The 15,489-nt window shown below is 40.5% G+C and overlaps 2 protein-coding genes across 3 annotated transcripts; both read left to right on the top strand.

The window, feature by feature from the left end:
• Positions 1-3,086: 3,086 nt before the first annotated feature.
• On the top strand, positions 3,087-7,263 carry LOC115682021 (uncharacterized). Of its 2 annotated transcripts, XM_056303263.1 has the most exons (9): positions 3,087-3,748; positions 4,007-5,156; positions 5,278-5,368; positions 5,470-5,627; positions 5,727-5,778; positions 5,862-5,941; positions 6,025-6,118; positions 6,498-6,665; positions 6,808-7,263. In XM_056303263.1, exons 2-9 carry the CDS (start codon positions 4,206-4,208, stop codon positions 6,936-6,938), a joined length of 1,725 nt encoding a protein of 574 aa, XP_056159238.1. In that variant the 5' UTR covers positions 3,087-3,748; positions 4,007-4,205; the 3' UTR covers positions 6,939-7,263. The 2 variants fall into 2 exon arrangements, with proteins under 2 accessions (XP_056159238.1, XP_030462010.1); XM_030606150.2 differs by having other exon boundaries at positions 3,088-3,748; positions 6,498-7,263.
• A 3,767-nt stretch (positions 7,264-11,030) lies between these two features.
• Positions 11,031-15,355, top strand: LOC115666245 (uridylate kinase PUMPKIN, chloroplastic). Its single transcript, XM_030588009.2, has 7 exons — positions 11,031-11,361; positions 13,008-13,155; positions 13,245-13,298; positions 13,894-13,985; positions 14,162-14,388; positions 14,697-14,873; positions 14,985-15,355. Exons 1-7 carry the CDS (start codon positions 11,150-11,152, stop codon positions 15,092-15,094), a joined length of 1,020 nt encoding a protein of 339 aa, XP_030443869.1. The 5' UTR covers positions 11,031-11,149; the 3' UTR covers positions 15,095-15,355.
• The last annotated feature ends 134 nt before the right edge of the window (positions 15,356-15,489 follow it).

Here is a 15,489-nt window from a genome sequence, read left to right as displayed (position 1 = left end):
ATAAAACTTAAAAAGATTTTGATTATTAATTAATAAGAAGCTACAATTGATAAAAGACTGATTTTAACATCACTAAATTTGAATAGTAAAATATCAACTATCATGATCGGTTGTAATGTGAAGAAACTAACTTTATAATTAAAACTTAAGAGAAATATATATTCAATGAAAGATTAAATTAAGTAGTCATTTATCACACTACAAATTATCGAATTATGATTTTAGCCCAATATTTGGTGAATTATTTTATGATTAACTTATAATTATGGCATGTTGTAATAATGTCACCATTTCAAAAATTGCATGCATATTAAATTTATTACATAAATCATTCGTTTCTACTCCCACCATATTTCTTTCATAAACCAAACAAAAAGAACCATAATTCATTCAACCTTCACGGATTACCTTTCTTTTCATTTTAATTTCATTTCATGTCATCGTACTAAACGCAATATTAGAACTCAATGCTCACTTTAGTGTTTTTTCTTCTTTTTCTTTCTTTCTTTCTTTTTTGAAACTCTGAGATATTGCACTTAATTTTTAATTCCACAACAAGCCAATTTGAGCACAATGGATTCCCAACCATGGTTGGAGCTTCATTAGCCATCTTCAATGGTGAAGAACACACTCTGCAATTATTTCCCAAGCCCAAGAATTGCAGAGAGAAAAAGAGAGAGAGAGAGAGAGAGAGAGAGTTGCAGGTCGTAGGGGGGAGGAGAGAGGTAGGTTTTTAGGATTAGGAACAATCGCTGTCCCCAATTGAAAGGGTCAGATGGTTTGCAGAGAGGAATTATTAAATGTCTGTCTAAATTAATTAATATATTAAGTTTGAGCAAAAAAGAAATGAATATGTTAAAGAATAAAGACTAATAAATGTTGGAATTTAAAGATTGGTTTGTGGGACTTTGTGGGGAGGGTTGGCACTGGCAGTGACTGCTGAAAGTGTTTGTTGTGACGGGCCTTTTTGAGAGCACAGCCTGTCTCTGGTCCATTCCCTTTTCCCCTTTTCTGTCTCGTTTGTGTTCAAGTTCGTGTTTTGGATTTTGGAGATCTTGCTTCCCAATTTTGAAGTGTGAAATCTACCCACAAAAAATAATAAAGAAAAAAACAAAAAAAGTGATCATTGATTATCCAGTTATTATCTTCATGAAAAAAATTCCCAAAAAAAAAAAGAAAAAGAAAATTTGCACATCCCTCTCCAATTGTTTAGTTCTCTAATACTGTGAAGTAATGACTTTTTTTATGAACTTGTTAAGTAACTAAATAAAAAAGTTATAGATTAAATGGATCATAGTAAATATCTTGAAAATTGTACATATGTCTGACGAGCACTTTGAAGGCGCTATAATATCGATAGGGAGGTTTGTTTGTGTCGATGATGCCTAGACACCAAGACAATTATAGCATGGATTTTAAATCTGTATATTTTCTATTTTCATCGTTTCTAGTGTAGCTTTTTATTATCTTTTTTACTATGATGAAATGAGTTGAATAGAGTTATACTATGCGATAATTAAGTCTTTTTATTATTAATATATCGGAATCCCTCATTAACATAGATTTCGCCTATTGAATACAAAAATGCAGTTAATATATATACTCATGATTTTTCATTTTTCGGATAAGCAAGTTGTACGTTCTTAATTCAATATAATTTTTGGCCAAAAAAATTAATTTTACCAAAAAAATTAATTTTAAACATTAATCAAATGTTAGGCAAGGCAAGTAGGATAATGAATATTAAAACCCAGGATGCCAATTTGTCAGATTCGGCGGAGGAGAGAAATTTTGTTTTAATTTAATTTAATTTTTTTTTGATAAAATAGGTTTGCCTAAGTGAAGCCTACAAAACAATAGGCCATTCTATAAGAACATCCCTACTTTGCTATTACAGCCTTTTTTTCAATTTTTTTAAAAAAAATTTGGCCAATTAATTCGTTATTTAATACGCTTTAAAGGCTCATTAATAGCAAATTGAAAGTCAACCCCTTTGGTCCTTCTCGCATTGCTGTCCTGTGGTGTCGCTTTGGGAGTGCTTTGGTGTGTTATGATTGACAATGACCCATGAAAATTTTTGGGTTGATATATATATATATATATATGTGTGTGTGTGTGTGTGTGTGTGTGTGTGTGTGTGTGTGTGTGTATTTTAAATAAGTTCATTATATTATTTGATCAGAAAATCAAATTATTCTAGAGTAAAAAAATGAGTTTTCCCTTAGATTACTTTCAATTATAATTTTCTCGTAATTATAAGGTATTTGATAAATACCTATCACAATGCTTGTATATCGCCAGTTTTGCGATCCATTTTTTCAATTGCTAAGCTACTAATAAAAGGGATAACTATAATGCTTTTAAAAGAAAGATTGACGCCCTCTTAACATAAAAACGATATGAAATGATTAATGTCTTTTTGAGACAATTAAGAATGACTTGGATATGCTTTTTCGAATGACCTACATTTCAATCAATGATTATCTTTATAATGATTTGCTGTGATCTTGTAATTTAAATTTTTAAATTTGGGGGTCCTTGATTTTACTCTCTCGTTACGGATCATAAAAGGATAATTTTCTTCAAGGATGTCCTTGAAACACATGTCAACTAGCTAGTAATGGAAATTATGCGATTCTTCGACGCACCATCTTTCTGGAGTTACATGTAATCAATATATTGAAAATCAAAAACTTTTCCTAGTTATAGGTTCCCTAAAGACATCTATTAACGACCATAAAAGCGTCACTTTGTCTTTTCTTAATCTCAACCTTATACTCGTTTGTAACCCGTAAACAAGCAAAAGGAAACCATTCTTTACTTTATCGCGAAAATTTAATCGTCATTCAAATTTTAAAGATTATGTCTACGTATCAATATTGGAGTACTGCGAAAGTTTTATAAATTTTAAATTTGAAAAGCTAAATGCATGAATTACAAATTTTGAAATTAGGCAAAAAAAAAAAAAGAAAAGGTAGAAAGTTAGTTTTTTTAGGTAAAAAGTTAGTTTAGACCCTCGGTGTTCAGCCTTTTCGTTTTCGACAATTGACTCAGACACTCTGTCTCTGTGTGTGTGTGTCTCTCTCTCTCTCTCTCTGTCTCAAACCATTCCCTCCTTAATGTGCAGAAAGTGGAAGCGCTTGCTTGCCGGGAAGTACTGAAGCAACAAGAAAAGCGAAGCAAAGGCTCCGCGCTGCAGAAAGCAGGGGAGGGAAAGGGCAAGTGAAACGAGCTGGTAGTTGGTCGGCATTGCTTGCTGCTTCGGCACAGCACACAAGCTTCTTGTTTCCCGGGCCGCGCCGTTCGTTCTTGTCGCTCGTGCGCTTCCCCACTCCCCCGCACACTTCTCAAGACACGCACCACCCTCCCTTCCTTCATCGATTTCTTAATCGACCCTTCTTTCGAATTTTGGAAGAAAACGGAGAAACCGCAAAAAGAAAGAAACTTCCCTGTCTGTCTGATTTATTTATACCTCCCCCGGCTTTGTTTATCGATTCTTGATCTCCCCCCCCGGCAGCCATTCACACACGTCCACACACCTTTCCTTGTTCCGCCATCTCCTCTTCGGAACCCAAGTGCCCGACCCCTGGAATTTCTCTGTTGGGTTCAATGCATTGTGGCAGTTGAAATCGAAAGAGAGTGCTGTTCTGGTTCTGCTTGCGATTTGGCTTCTACGAGCCATGATCTCAGGAGGGTCGGTGGATTTCGTGTTGAATTGTCCACGTTTTTGCTTTGCGCTGAAACCGAGGTAAGATATATATCTTTCTATTCTCCATTTGTTTATGTTATCCCAACTTTTGAGGCCATTGGAGCTCTCCGATTTGTGGTTCCTGAGACTTTTGGCCATCTGGGTATTGCTTGGATTAGTTTTTTATGCTGAGGATTGGAGCTGAGCTTTCCCAACACTCACATATAAAAAGTTCCATCGGTGGTCTTTTTTGGGAGTTAGAGCTTGGTACGTCGTCCTTAACCCATGTTGGGGAATTAACTAATGTGATATGTGTAGGTTTTGGTGGAGCTTGGGAATACCAGCTGCTGCATCCTGTGGTTTTCGGCGGTATTGAGCGAAATTTGGTGCTTGAATTCATGGTGTCGCGGGGTATAAGTAGTGATTTGAGCTGCTCGAAAATATTGATAGCATTGAGGAAGAGGGGGTGGTGATCCGAGTTGGTTCTTTGATATGAATATTAGGCCAATTGCAAGACATGCTGGGTCATAATGACGGGGAGAGTGATCAGTTCTTTGATTCTGCTGAGCAATTTTCGTTTCCTGAAGAGTCGGATGTGGCTAAAGATGAAGTAGAATTGAGTCCAAGTGAGTTTCGGTACGACATTTGGTTGAACGAACCACAAAGTGTCAAAGAAAGGCGCGATACCTTCTTGCGCGGGATGGGTTTTGCTGAATTCAGTTTTCCGGTCGTGTCTTCTGATGAAAGTGAGATAGATGTGGATAGGTTAAGCGTGTGCAGTGGAGCTGTTTCGAGCTCACTTTTGTCCGGAACTGATTCTACAGAGCAAGATTTTGCGTGCTCTAGAAATGGACAGGAAGATGATGGAGATTATATGGTTGATGAATTTGATGAACAGGAGCACAAATCGGCCGATGTGGGTGCAGATGGGTTTTCACATTCACCTGTGAAATGCAAACAGACATCTCTTGAAAGTAAAGCGAGAATGAATTGGTGGTGGAAATTTTTTGGGAACAAGAGGAACAACAAACATAACATGTCAATTTCTGAATCATTCAAACCAGATCCTGAAGTACCCAGATTGAGAAAGCTGAACACCCGACACTACAAAAAGAGGTGGATGGAATTATCCGCACTCTACGTCGGACAAGAAATTCAAGCTCACGACGGCATAATCTGGACGATGAAGTTCAGTCCAGATGGCGAATTCTTGGCAACTGGTGGTTCAGATGGCATGGTCCGGATATGGCGGGTTGCATCAGGAGATGCCTCTCATAGTTATGTGGATACTTGCGAAGGTGATAATTGCAGCTTGGTAAAAAAGGACATGTCGGGCTCTAAAGGAATCAAGTCGAACCACGCCTCAGTTTTAATGCCAGATCAAATCTTCTGGATCAGTGAATCACCGTTGCATGAGTTTCGCGGCCATACGAGCGATGTTCTGCAGGTGGCTTGGTCTTCTTCTAATGTGAGTTCTAGCAAAACCTTTTATATCTTCCAGAAGCGATCACATATCTTCACTATTTTCATATCGTTAATGTTTTCCTTGAGTTAATGGCTGATGGGAGCTTTTTTAAACTTTGCTGCAGAAACTGCTTTCATCTTCTAAAGACAATACCGTTCGTCTGTGGAAAGTGGGTTGCGATCGATGCCTGGATGTCTTCCGTCATAGTAATTATGGTAAATGTTAAAATTCAGTTCTCTTCGTCTCAAGATGTCCTTATTTCGTTATTCAATAATTTCCCATTATCTTAATTGTTTGTCTTTTTTATCTAAAACAGTGACGTGCATTCAATTTAACCCTCTCGATGAGAACTACTTCATAAGTGGTTCTATAGATGGTAAAGCTCGGATTTGGGGAATATCCGAAAGGCGAGTTGTGGATTGGGCAGACGCGCGAGATGTAATAACCGCCATTTGCTACCAGCCTGATGGAAAAGTATGATCCATAATTTCGTGCTGCTAAGCCATATCTAAAGTTTTAGGACAATAACGATTATGCTGATCTCGTCTTCTCTTTCTTCAATGCTTTTTGCAGGGAATTGTTGTTGGTAGTATCACAGGCACTTGCCGTTTCTTTGAGATGTCAGGTAACTTACTCCTCATGTTTTGACTGCATGGCTTGTTTGTGAATATAAATAGTGGGGACTTAACTAAAGTTACCTGGCTGCAGGCAATCATCTCCAGCAAGATGTAGTTATCCATGGTCAAGGTAAAAAAAGGACCTTTGGCAACAAGATCACTAGCATTCAGGTTTGGCATAAGCAAAGCTCGAGTTTCTGAAAGGTTCTTCTTACAGTGCTCATGAATGACATTTGAATGGTTTCTCACTGCAGTTTTCTCGGGAAAATTCTCGAAGAGTGATGATCTCGTCAGAAGATTGCAGACTCCGTATTTTAGAAGGAACAGATATCATCTCCAAATACCGAGGTATTGAACTTAGTTCTCATTTGAGGTTTCATGAAATTGTCGTTCATCATTATCAACATCCTGAAGATTAAAATCAAGGCATCTTTCATCTTTGCCTAGTAAAAATGCATGGCTTTAGTCAAATTTTTTTTTTTTTGCATCTGAGCCATTATTTAATATCCTTGACACCATAGTGAGTGAAAAGTCAAATAATTTGAGGGAAAAAGAGTTTAGGGTTTATCATTCTTGTGGTGTCACATCTCATCTGTGTCCACGATAATATGAACCTAGAACGACTTATTTACCAGTGTACAATTTTGCCAATGTGAAGCGAGACTTTTTGTTTTGGTTCCACAATCTCCCAGCAATGTTTAAAGCTGCAATTTACTGGATTTAACAGGGCATCCAAGGTCGGTAAAGCAGATGTCTGCTTCTTTTACTTCGAGCGGCAATCACATGGTATCTACTGGAGAGGATCGCGTTTACTTGTGGAACTATGATGACTTTGGTGTGCCTCCTTCCAAGAGCACGAAGTCCATGCGCTCTTGTGAATACTTTTCATCCGAAGGTGTGTCGATTGCAGTACCATGGTCAGGCACACATAGAGGACTGAAGGACCTAGGAAATCACAAATGCAGATGCTCCTTTTGCGTACCGAATCATAGAGAACCCGAACAATTTTCGCTCGGTAATTGCTTCTCACTCGACAGGTCATGCATGGGCTCTGCCACATGGCCCGAAGAGAGGCTTCCTCTATGTGAAGTTCCACTCACGGAAGAATATTGCGAATCCGGGAAGCATCAAGGAGACCTCTCCCTTTCAGAAGCATGGGGCCTCGTGATTGTGACGGGAAGCTACGACGGTAAACTCAGAGCTTTCCATAATTATGGACTGCCGGTCAGGCTCTAGAAACTCTTTTGGATCAGCTCAGGATGAAGCTTAAGTTTGTATCTGAAAGTACAGGACAAGAAGACACTGAAGTTAACAGAGCTCAGCAATTCCATGTTCTCCTTGTCCATTCAAAGATGGTTCCAGGCAAAATGATCAAGTAGTATCCTGTTGTCCATCAGAATGAGTTTTGTAAGCTCGTTGAAAGAGGTTTTGTAATTTTCCGTGTAATTAGCATTCTTTCTTGAGTAGAGTGAATTTGCCCGAGTATTCAGCAAGATGCTGGCTTGCCTGTTGGTGCAAGCCACCGAACTTGGTGTTATGACAGTTGAGTTTGTATGAGAAATCAATTACGCCTTATTCGATCAAAGCCAAGAAAACGAGGAAATTTGGAAGGAAAGTCGGTAAACTCGATACCCCGGCAGAAGCAGAGGATTCTACATATGTTGTGTGAATGGTGTGAATGCAGTTGTTCTTGAAGCAGCTTGTGAAGAGGGGTGTGTTGCATTCCCAACACAAAAGGCAGGAGAGGATTGAGAATGTAGTGTTGCAGGTTGTATTTGAAGTAGCTTGTAATATGAGGGAAATCAGAAGGAGGAAGAAGAAGGTGACTTGAATGCAAAAGACAGTGTTGGCAGCTGTGGATGAAGAAGATGGAGTCATTGAATTGTGAATGAAAAATTGGATTTGAAGTAGCTGTGTTAAAATGTGATTATAGACAGAGATGAAAAGACAAATTTAGAGAAATTTATTGACCCAATAAAGAAACATTTACTCCCGATGGTATATTGATACTTGCCTTTTTATGTCATAAAATAATTAAGCACTTAAAAATTACTGATATTCATTAATTTCAAAGTGACTTTTATTTATGAAAAGTTAAGGTAAAATTTACTAATTATTAACAGGATCAAAATAACTAATGCCTGTCTGAAATGACTTTTACCATTTCACTTTTTGCCAAATCTAAATTTTTCCAAATTTCACTCATTTTTTCGACCAAAAAAAGGATCCACACATTCTGACTTTTTTTCTTTAAATAGAAAATCCTGAAACTTTTTCCAGTATGTAAATGTCGACATTTATATTCACGTAAATTTTTTTCATAATTCTCTAAAATTTGAATAACATTTTAAATTTTGACGGAAATACAAAATAATACCTTTTGCTTTAGCTTGAATGTAAACAAACGGTCTCTCGAAATGTTATAAAATTACTAATTACTGATAGGATCAAACTTAATTTTTGTAATTGAGAAAGTTACTAGCTAATATGAAAAGCTTACTTCCTATAAGGTGAAATTTTGTTGATAGCTCGCTAATGTTGGTGCTAATTGTGATCAGGTCATAACCTTCGAATTTTGTCTTTTTAGAAATTATTTATTTTTCGAGAGCCCGCTTGATCTTTTGGCGAGTTGCTGAAAATGGCGTCGCGTAGCGATAATATGAAAATAATTTTATAATAATTTTATAGCGTCGGAGAACCTCACACTATTGCAGACGGCTGCACCGCCCTTTATGACTTCGCTAGAGCGTTGCGAGACCCTCTACTTGAAAGATATATAAAATTAGTAATATGTCGCATTATATAGGGAAAAAACCACCAAAAACCCCAAACTTTGCCATCTGTGACACATTTACCCCGAACTTTTTTTTGTGACACCAAAAACCCCGAACTTTGCTTTTTGTGACACATTTACCCCAATGTATTTAGTCCATAGGCATTTTCGTCTTTTTTGCTTTTTCTTTTTTTTTTTTTTTTTCCTTTCCGCGAGGGGGCCTCGCCGGCGTCCGGCCTCGCCGGATCCGGCGAGGGGGCCCTCGCCGGCGTCGAGCGAGGGCGGCCCGCGCAGATCCGGCGAGGCGGCCCGCCGGCGCCGGGCGAGGTTCGCCCTCGCCCGGGCGAGCGAGCGGCGGCCCTCGCCCAACTCGAGCGAGGTCGACCCTCGCCCGACGCCGGCGAGGGTCGACCTCGCTGAGTCCGGGCGAGGGCGGCCCTCGCTCGCCCGGGCGAGGCGACCCTCGCCGGCGTCGGGTGAGGTTCGCCCTCGCCCGGGCGACCGGGGGCCGCCCTCGCCCGTCTCGGCGAGGTCGACCCTCGCCGGCGTCGGCGAGGGTCGACCTCGCCCTGAGTCGGGCGAGGGCCTCTGCAGCCGGATCTGGCGAGGGCCGCCCTCGCTCGACGCCGGCGAGGGTCGACCTCGCCGGATCGGGCGAGGGCGGACCTCGCCGACGCCGGCGAGGGTCGCCCTCGCCCGGGCGAGCGAGGCGGCCTCGCCCGACTCGAGCGAGGTTGACCCTCGCCCGACGCCGGCGAGGGTCGACCTCGCCGAGATCGGGCGAGGGCGGCCCTCGCTCGCCCAGTGCGAGGCGGCCCTCGCCGGCGTCGGCGAGGTTCGCCCTCGCTCGGGCGAGCGAGGCGTCCTCGCCCGACTCGAGGCGAGGTCGACCCTCGCCGGCGTCGGGCGAGGGTCGACCTCGCTCGAGTCCGGCGAGGGCGACCCTCGCCGGCGTCGGGCGAGGTCCGCCCTCGCCGGATCCGGCGAGGCCGACGCCGGCGAGGCCCCCCCTCGCCGGAAAGGAAAAAAAAAAGAAAAAAAAAAAAAGAAAAAGCAGAAAAGACGAAAATGCCCATGGACTAAATACATTGGGGTAAATGTGTCACAAAAAGCAAAGTTCGGGGTTTTTGGTGTCACAAAAAAAAGTTCGGGGTAAATGTGTCACATATGGCAAAGTTTGGGGTTTTTGGTGGTTTTTTCCCCATTATATAATAAGTTTATTAGCCAGCAAGGTTTGTTTAGATGATTTTTTTAGATACAATGATAATGAAAGTCCTAAAATTTGTGTTGATTCATCCTTTGGTTATAAATCTTTTCTTTTTTTCATTTAAGTCCTACAAATTTATCGCCGTCATCGAAATTAATCTTTTTGTTAATGACCTCAATTTTTCTTGAATGGAAACTTTATGTGGTATTTTTTAGGGAAAATACCACAAAAAACCCCAAACTATGCCACTTGTGACACATTTACCCTGAACTTTTTTTTGCGACACGGAAAACCCCAAACTATGTCACTTGTGACACATTTACCCCATAATACTTTTGCCCAAGGGCATTTTCGTCTTTTTCCTTTTTATGTTTTTTTTTTCCTTTCTTCTCTCTTCCCTCTGCCGGCCATGGCGGAGGGAAGCCGGCAAGGGCAGCCCTCGCCAGCGCTGGGGTTGGGCGAGGGCTGCCCTCGTCGGAGCCCTCGCCTGTCGGCCGACGCCGAGTGAGGGTCACCCTCGTCGGATCCGGCGATGGCCGCCCTCGTCGACTTCCCTCCGCCATGGCCGGCGGAGGGAAGAGAGTAGAAAGAAAAAAAAAGGAAAAAAAAACATGCGAAAAAAAAATGTTTTTACAACACAAAAGATTAGTTCGGAGTAAAATTGTCACGGGTGTACCAATGTGGAGTTTTTGGTTGTCAAAAATTAGTTCGGGGTAAAATTATTACAGGAGTACCAATGTGGAGTTTTTGGTGGTAAAAAAAATAGTTCGGGGTAAATTTATCACAGGTGTATCAGTTTGGGATTTTTCGTGGTATTAACCATTTTTAAAATCTTGCAATTCTCGATATTTACTCAATATGGAGCACCTGAAATTATTTAAAGTATGTAAATTAATTTTTATAGTTTCACGTATATTTCCTTTATAAAATCTCGAAAATTTAAGATCTTTTTTTTCCATAATTGAAATTTTGGATAACACCAAGAAAATGACTTCTTCTTTTTTTGTCTAACTGAGGAAAACGATTTAAACACATGCGAAAAAAAAAAATGGTTTTTCCAATACAAAAGATATTTTCTAAAAAAATAATAAAAATAATAAAAAAACACAAAAGATGTTTTTTTCAGACCAAAAAAAAAAACACAAAAAGATATTTTAATTTTTTTTCCCCGAGGAATATCACAGTCATCTTCTTCTTCCCTAACCTAAAGGCGCGTATATACTGCAGGCGTGCACTGCCTGCCACTCCAACTGGTGGATACTGCAGAGCCACAGAGAGAGAGAGAGAGAGGGAGGGAGGGAGGGAGACGAGACATTCTTCTTTGGCGGCAAACCAAGTTGAAACTCTTCACTACTTCGGCGTTTCGCCTGTCTGTTCGCCGGTTTCGTTGCCATACCGAATGGCGTTCTCGGCGCCCGCGCCCTTCGTTCATTCCGCCTCCTTTAACCCCGTCGCTTCTCCTGCTCCGTCTCCGGCGTCCTCTTCTTTGCCGTGTCGGAGTACTTCGAGGACCCAGTACAGGATTCCGGTGATGGGTCGTCGGAGCTTTCCGCGGAGGTTGTCGGTTCGGTGTTCTTCGCTGGAGTCCAACCCGGACCATATGAACTCAAGGTACGCGCGTGAATTCCCCTGTTTTCTGTTCGTTTGATGGATGCTTGTATGTAGAAAGTGGTAGGAGGTGATTGACTTACCCTTCGATTTTGATGGTAATTGTCATTTCGAGTGAGTTCTTTGAGGGGCATCGTGATATGGATCGCTGCATATGCGTTTTGACTTCTTTATGGTTGTGCTTTTCTGGTGGGAGGAGGAAGAACATGATATGCATGTTAATATCATTCACCTGGGAGCTTATGTGGACCTCCCTTTTGCAGTACTTGATTGTGTTGGTGTAAATGTCACTGAAAGAAGTGATTTTGGACTTGTTTGAAAAAGAAAGTAATTCCAAAGTTATCGACTTAATTTTAAAGGTAAGAGTTTCTACCTGCAAAAGAATTTTCTTCGGTTTCGGTTCAGTTTGGTTGTGTGATTGTACTGCTACTGAAGTAGAATAGCACACTATGCCCGTTACTGTCCAATCATCCAAAAACTTCAGATTTGTGCCATTCAATTTTCAAGTTCCATCAGGAGAATTTGCCAACTTGCATTCTCCTAAGCCTTCAGTTCCTTAAGTTTATTTCACGAATCAGTTCTTAAAATGATACTCCTCTTATCTACACCTTTCTGGAAATTTTGCTCATCTTTCAGACTCCACTGCTGCCGCCATTATATTGCTTCTTTGCAGCTCTGGATGCTGATTGTCTAAAGTTTAGAGTCAGGTTGAGTAGCTTGCGAACAGACCCCTCATCAATAGCTAAGATTACTGAATGTTGGATGCTCAATTGTATCTCCATCAAATCTAGTGGACATTGGTTGGTTAAGAAGAGATAATGGTTGGTTCCTTGCGGTAATCTTCCTACTTCCATACCATAATGACTCTTGTTTACTGACCTTTTCAGCTTTTTTTCCCAAGAAAATGAAAGCAAACAATTTGTATTATGCTCTTGAGTCATGTTCCTTTGGGCTTTGGGGTTGGCTAGTGCTTTTGGGGGTCTGGTTGTCAATCTAAAGAATAGTTGAAACAGGGTCATTGCGGGGAAAGGGGCAGACTTGGAGTCTTGGACGGTTCCGGAGCTTCTTGTACAACTTTCTCTTGAAACATTATTTAACCTTTAAACAGACAGAAAGGAAAAAGAAAAGGTTGCATGCTTTATTGTAGCACCATGTAATTTCATTTGCCGAATGCTTTACTGAATCTTGGGACTTGGGAGATGTATGATATTAAATTGTAAAGTTGATGAAAATCTTTGACTTTCCAGAAGTCCACTGCATATTTCTAGGTATTAACTTCTTTCTTTAGTTTGAGCATTTTTATGTGTCGAAATCGTTCAATTTCTAGAAATATACTTGTACTTATAATCTTGTAGCTTTTGTTAGTCCGATGTAATATTATATCCAATGAACTGACTCTCAACCACAGGAGTGGCCTTCTTTTTTAGGAAAAAATGACAGGATGTCATTGTGTAAGATGAATCTCTCTTTGCCCTTTGTCATTTTGTCAGTTAGATGTTCAAGGTACAGGCATTTTTTGTTGTCAGAGTGGCGTAGTCACACTTATTTAGAATTTTCATTTTAATGTGGCCAACCTCTCAAGACCAATATGTTGGAACTTTTCTATTTCAATGTTTTCCTAGCCTATATAGCTTTTTTTTTTTTTGCAGGCAACCTCAAATATCTTCTCTGGGTCCTTTTGGAGTGTCAATGAGGGAATCAAGCATGGCCAAACCCTCAGTCAGATGGCGGAGGGTGTTGCTTAAAGTGAGTGGAGAAGCACTTGCAGGTGATCAAGCTCAAAACATTGATCCAAAGGTGAAGATTCTACATAGGCATCTTTGGCGCTGTCATTTACCTTTTCTCTTTTCGTATCTCATGAAACTTGGCCTTCTGTTTTCATGTAGATCACAATGTCTATAGCGAGGGAGGTTGCAGCTGTCACTCGTCTGGGCATTGAGGTATAAAGTTACCTGTCTACGACTTCTTGCATGATTTATACCAATAGCCTTCTGCAAAGAGTGAAGCTTTATCCTTTTGTACCTTTAATGTTCTTCCTCATAAGAATGCAAGAGATCTTTGTTGCAAAAAGAAAATAGAGGATAGAAGAACAGGAGAATGTTTCAGAGACTCAACAGGACTTCATCCTACACAGACAAGCTATTTTAGGCTTTTGCTGATTGTCATTTGTATATTTCTTTCCTGAACCAAGAGGACCATCTTGAATTGCTTTCTTGAAATCTTGAGTCGACAATCTTCATATATTTTTCTGATTTAAATCTTCCAGGTGTGATAAATGAGTACGGCACGGTCTAGTTTTCATACTTATCCTGTCAATTAGATTTTGGCCCAATCAAACTCATTTCACTATGAGTCAACCTGCTTGCTTGCTCCACATTCATAAGAGCATCCCCTGTAGTTATAAGATGTATTTTGAAATATTGCAATTCAGTTAATTGGAGTTGAGAACATTTCGTTAAATGGTGGTAACACTCATGCTAGAACCTTTTCCTTTCATTCTCTTCCAATGGTCTTCTTGATCTTCCTTGCCATCAGGTTGCAATTGTGGTTGGTGGTGGGAATATCTTTCGCGGAGCCTCCTGGGCAGGAAGTAGTGGCCTTGATCGTTCATCAGCAGACTATATTGGGTATAGCCTTTTGCTCTCTTTGTTTTCTCGCAAAAAGGAAATGTACCTTCAATGTTGTATTGAGTGAAACCCCATGTGGGCTACACACAGTGTGAGTTCATGGAATATGGCTTTTCTCTGGATATATAATGCTTGTGACAGTGGTCGTTCGTTTATGCTTGTACTTTGCATTTTAGGATGCTAGCAACTGTCATGAATGCTATATTTCTTCAAGCGACAATGGAGAGCATTGGCATTCCCACCCGTGTCCAGACTGCATTTAGGATGTCTGAGGTTGCGGAGCCATATATACGTCGAAGGGCTGTGAGGCATTTGGAGAAAGGGAGAGTTGTGATTTTTGCAGCCGGAACTGGGAACCCATTTTTCACCACAGACACTGCAGCAGCCCTTCGCTGTGCAGAGAGTAAGTTGGACTTCTCTTTAGCAAACACAATGTTGTAGATCTGTTACTTTGAGGCTACTCATTGGCTCGATATTATCATTTGGAAATGTCTCTTGAAAACAAGTTGATAAAATTGGGATCATCTTTTAGGCTCTGAACCTTGCGCTGTTCCTTTATTGCAACAAAGTTCTTCTAATTTTCTCAGTGATAGACAATCTGCGGTTTGATTTCAATTTGTGAGTAATTTTCAGAAAATTTTGTGGTAGGAGAGTTTCCAGGAAAGACCCTTTATCATTGACTAAAGTTACTCTTTCATATTGCTGATCCAGTTAATGCGGAGGTGGTATTGAAAGCTACGAATGTCGATGGGGTATATGACGATGATCCTAGGCGCAACCCAAATGCCCGTCTTCTCGATACACTGACTTATCATGAGGTTACCTCGAAGGACCTCTCGGTCATGGATATGACTGCTGTTACGCTATGCCAAGAAAACAACATTCCTGGTCAGTAAACATGTCCATACTCTAGTCATTAGATTTACTCAGAAGTCTTGTTGTTGGCATCTTTATGAAGACAAAAGTGATGTTGCCCTTAAACTGATTCGTTTGTTGCAGTCGTCGTCTTTAATCTCTCCGAACCAGGCAACATCTCAAAAGCAATAAGGGGTGAGAGGGTGGGTACTCTGATTGGGTCGACGCGGAACACACCAGTCAGTATGTCATAAAATAATGATTCAAGTTGCTGGCTTTTCAAGTTGAAGTTGAACATTTTGCACTCTAGGATGTTTTTGTTACATGGAACAAGCAATTGGATGTTCTGAGCATCAAGAGGAAGGTTGGGAGGGGAAATATGACCTCACTGGCATTTTGCATTTTATCAGAGTTTTTTTCTTAAAGTGTGCTATCTGTAAATAATTCCTTTATTCGCTGACAAAAAATTTTATCAGAATTGGATTTATTTACAAAAAAGACATTGTTCAAGTCAATTATTATCTGTCCTATACATCCACAAATTAGATTATCAGTCTACAGGGAGACTTAAGCCTAGCACCTTTTGGTTTTGCAGTTGCATTTTGCAATTATCTATTGCAGAAAAGATTTGATACTCTTAGCAAAACTC

This window comes from Syzygium oleosum, unplaced genomic scaffold (genome assembly GCF_021117445.2).
Source record: "Syzygium oleosum isolate NSW1041296 unplaced genomic scaffold, Sole_v2.1 Sole_v2.26, whole genome shotgun sequence".
Lineage (NCBI taxonomy): Eukaryota > Viridiplantae > Streptophyta > Magnoliopsida > Myrtales > Myrtaceae > Syzygium > Syzygium oleosum.
This window is presented reverse-complemented; position numbering and strand designations above follow the sequence as displayed.

What these genes read in the sequence shown, in the direction of transcription:
- LOC115682021 (XM_030606150.2), top strand. Translation starts at nt 4,206, where the DNA reads ATGCTGGGTCATAATGACGGGGAGAGTGATCAGTTCTTTGATTCTGCT. An exon ending in TGGCTTGGTCTTCTTCTAAT is followed by an intron (nt 5,157 to 5,277) that starts GTGAGTTCTAGC and finishes ACTTTGCTGCAG; the next exon opens with AAACTGCTTTCATCTTCTAA. An exon ending in CCGTTTCTTTGAGATGTCAG is followed by an intron (nt 5,779 to 5,861) that starts GTAACTTACTCC and finishes ACCTGGCTGCAG; the next exon opens with GCAATCATCTCCAGCAAGAT.
- LOC115666245 (XM_030588009.2), top strand. Translation starts at nt 11,150, where the DNA reads ATGGCGTTCTCGGCGCCCGCGCCCTTCGTTCATTCCGCCTCCTTTAAC. An exon ending in CCGGACCATATGAACTCAAG is followed by an intron (nt 11,362 to 13,007) that starts GTACGCGCGTGA and finishes TTTTTTTTGCAG; the next exon opens with GCAACCTCAAATATCTTCTC. An exon ending in CTCAAAACATTGATCCAAAG is followed by an intron (nt 13,156 to 13,244) that starts GTGAAGATTCTA and finishes GTTTTCATGTAG; the next exon opens with ATCACAATGTCTATAGCGAG.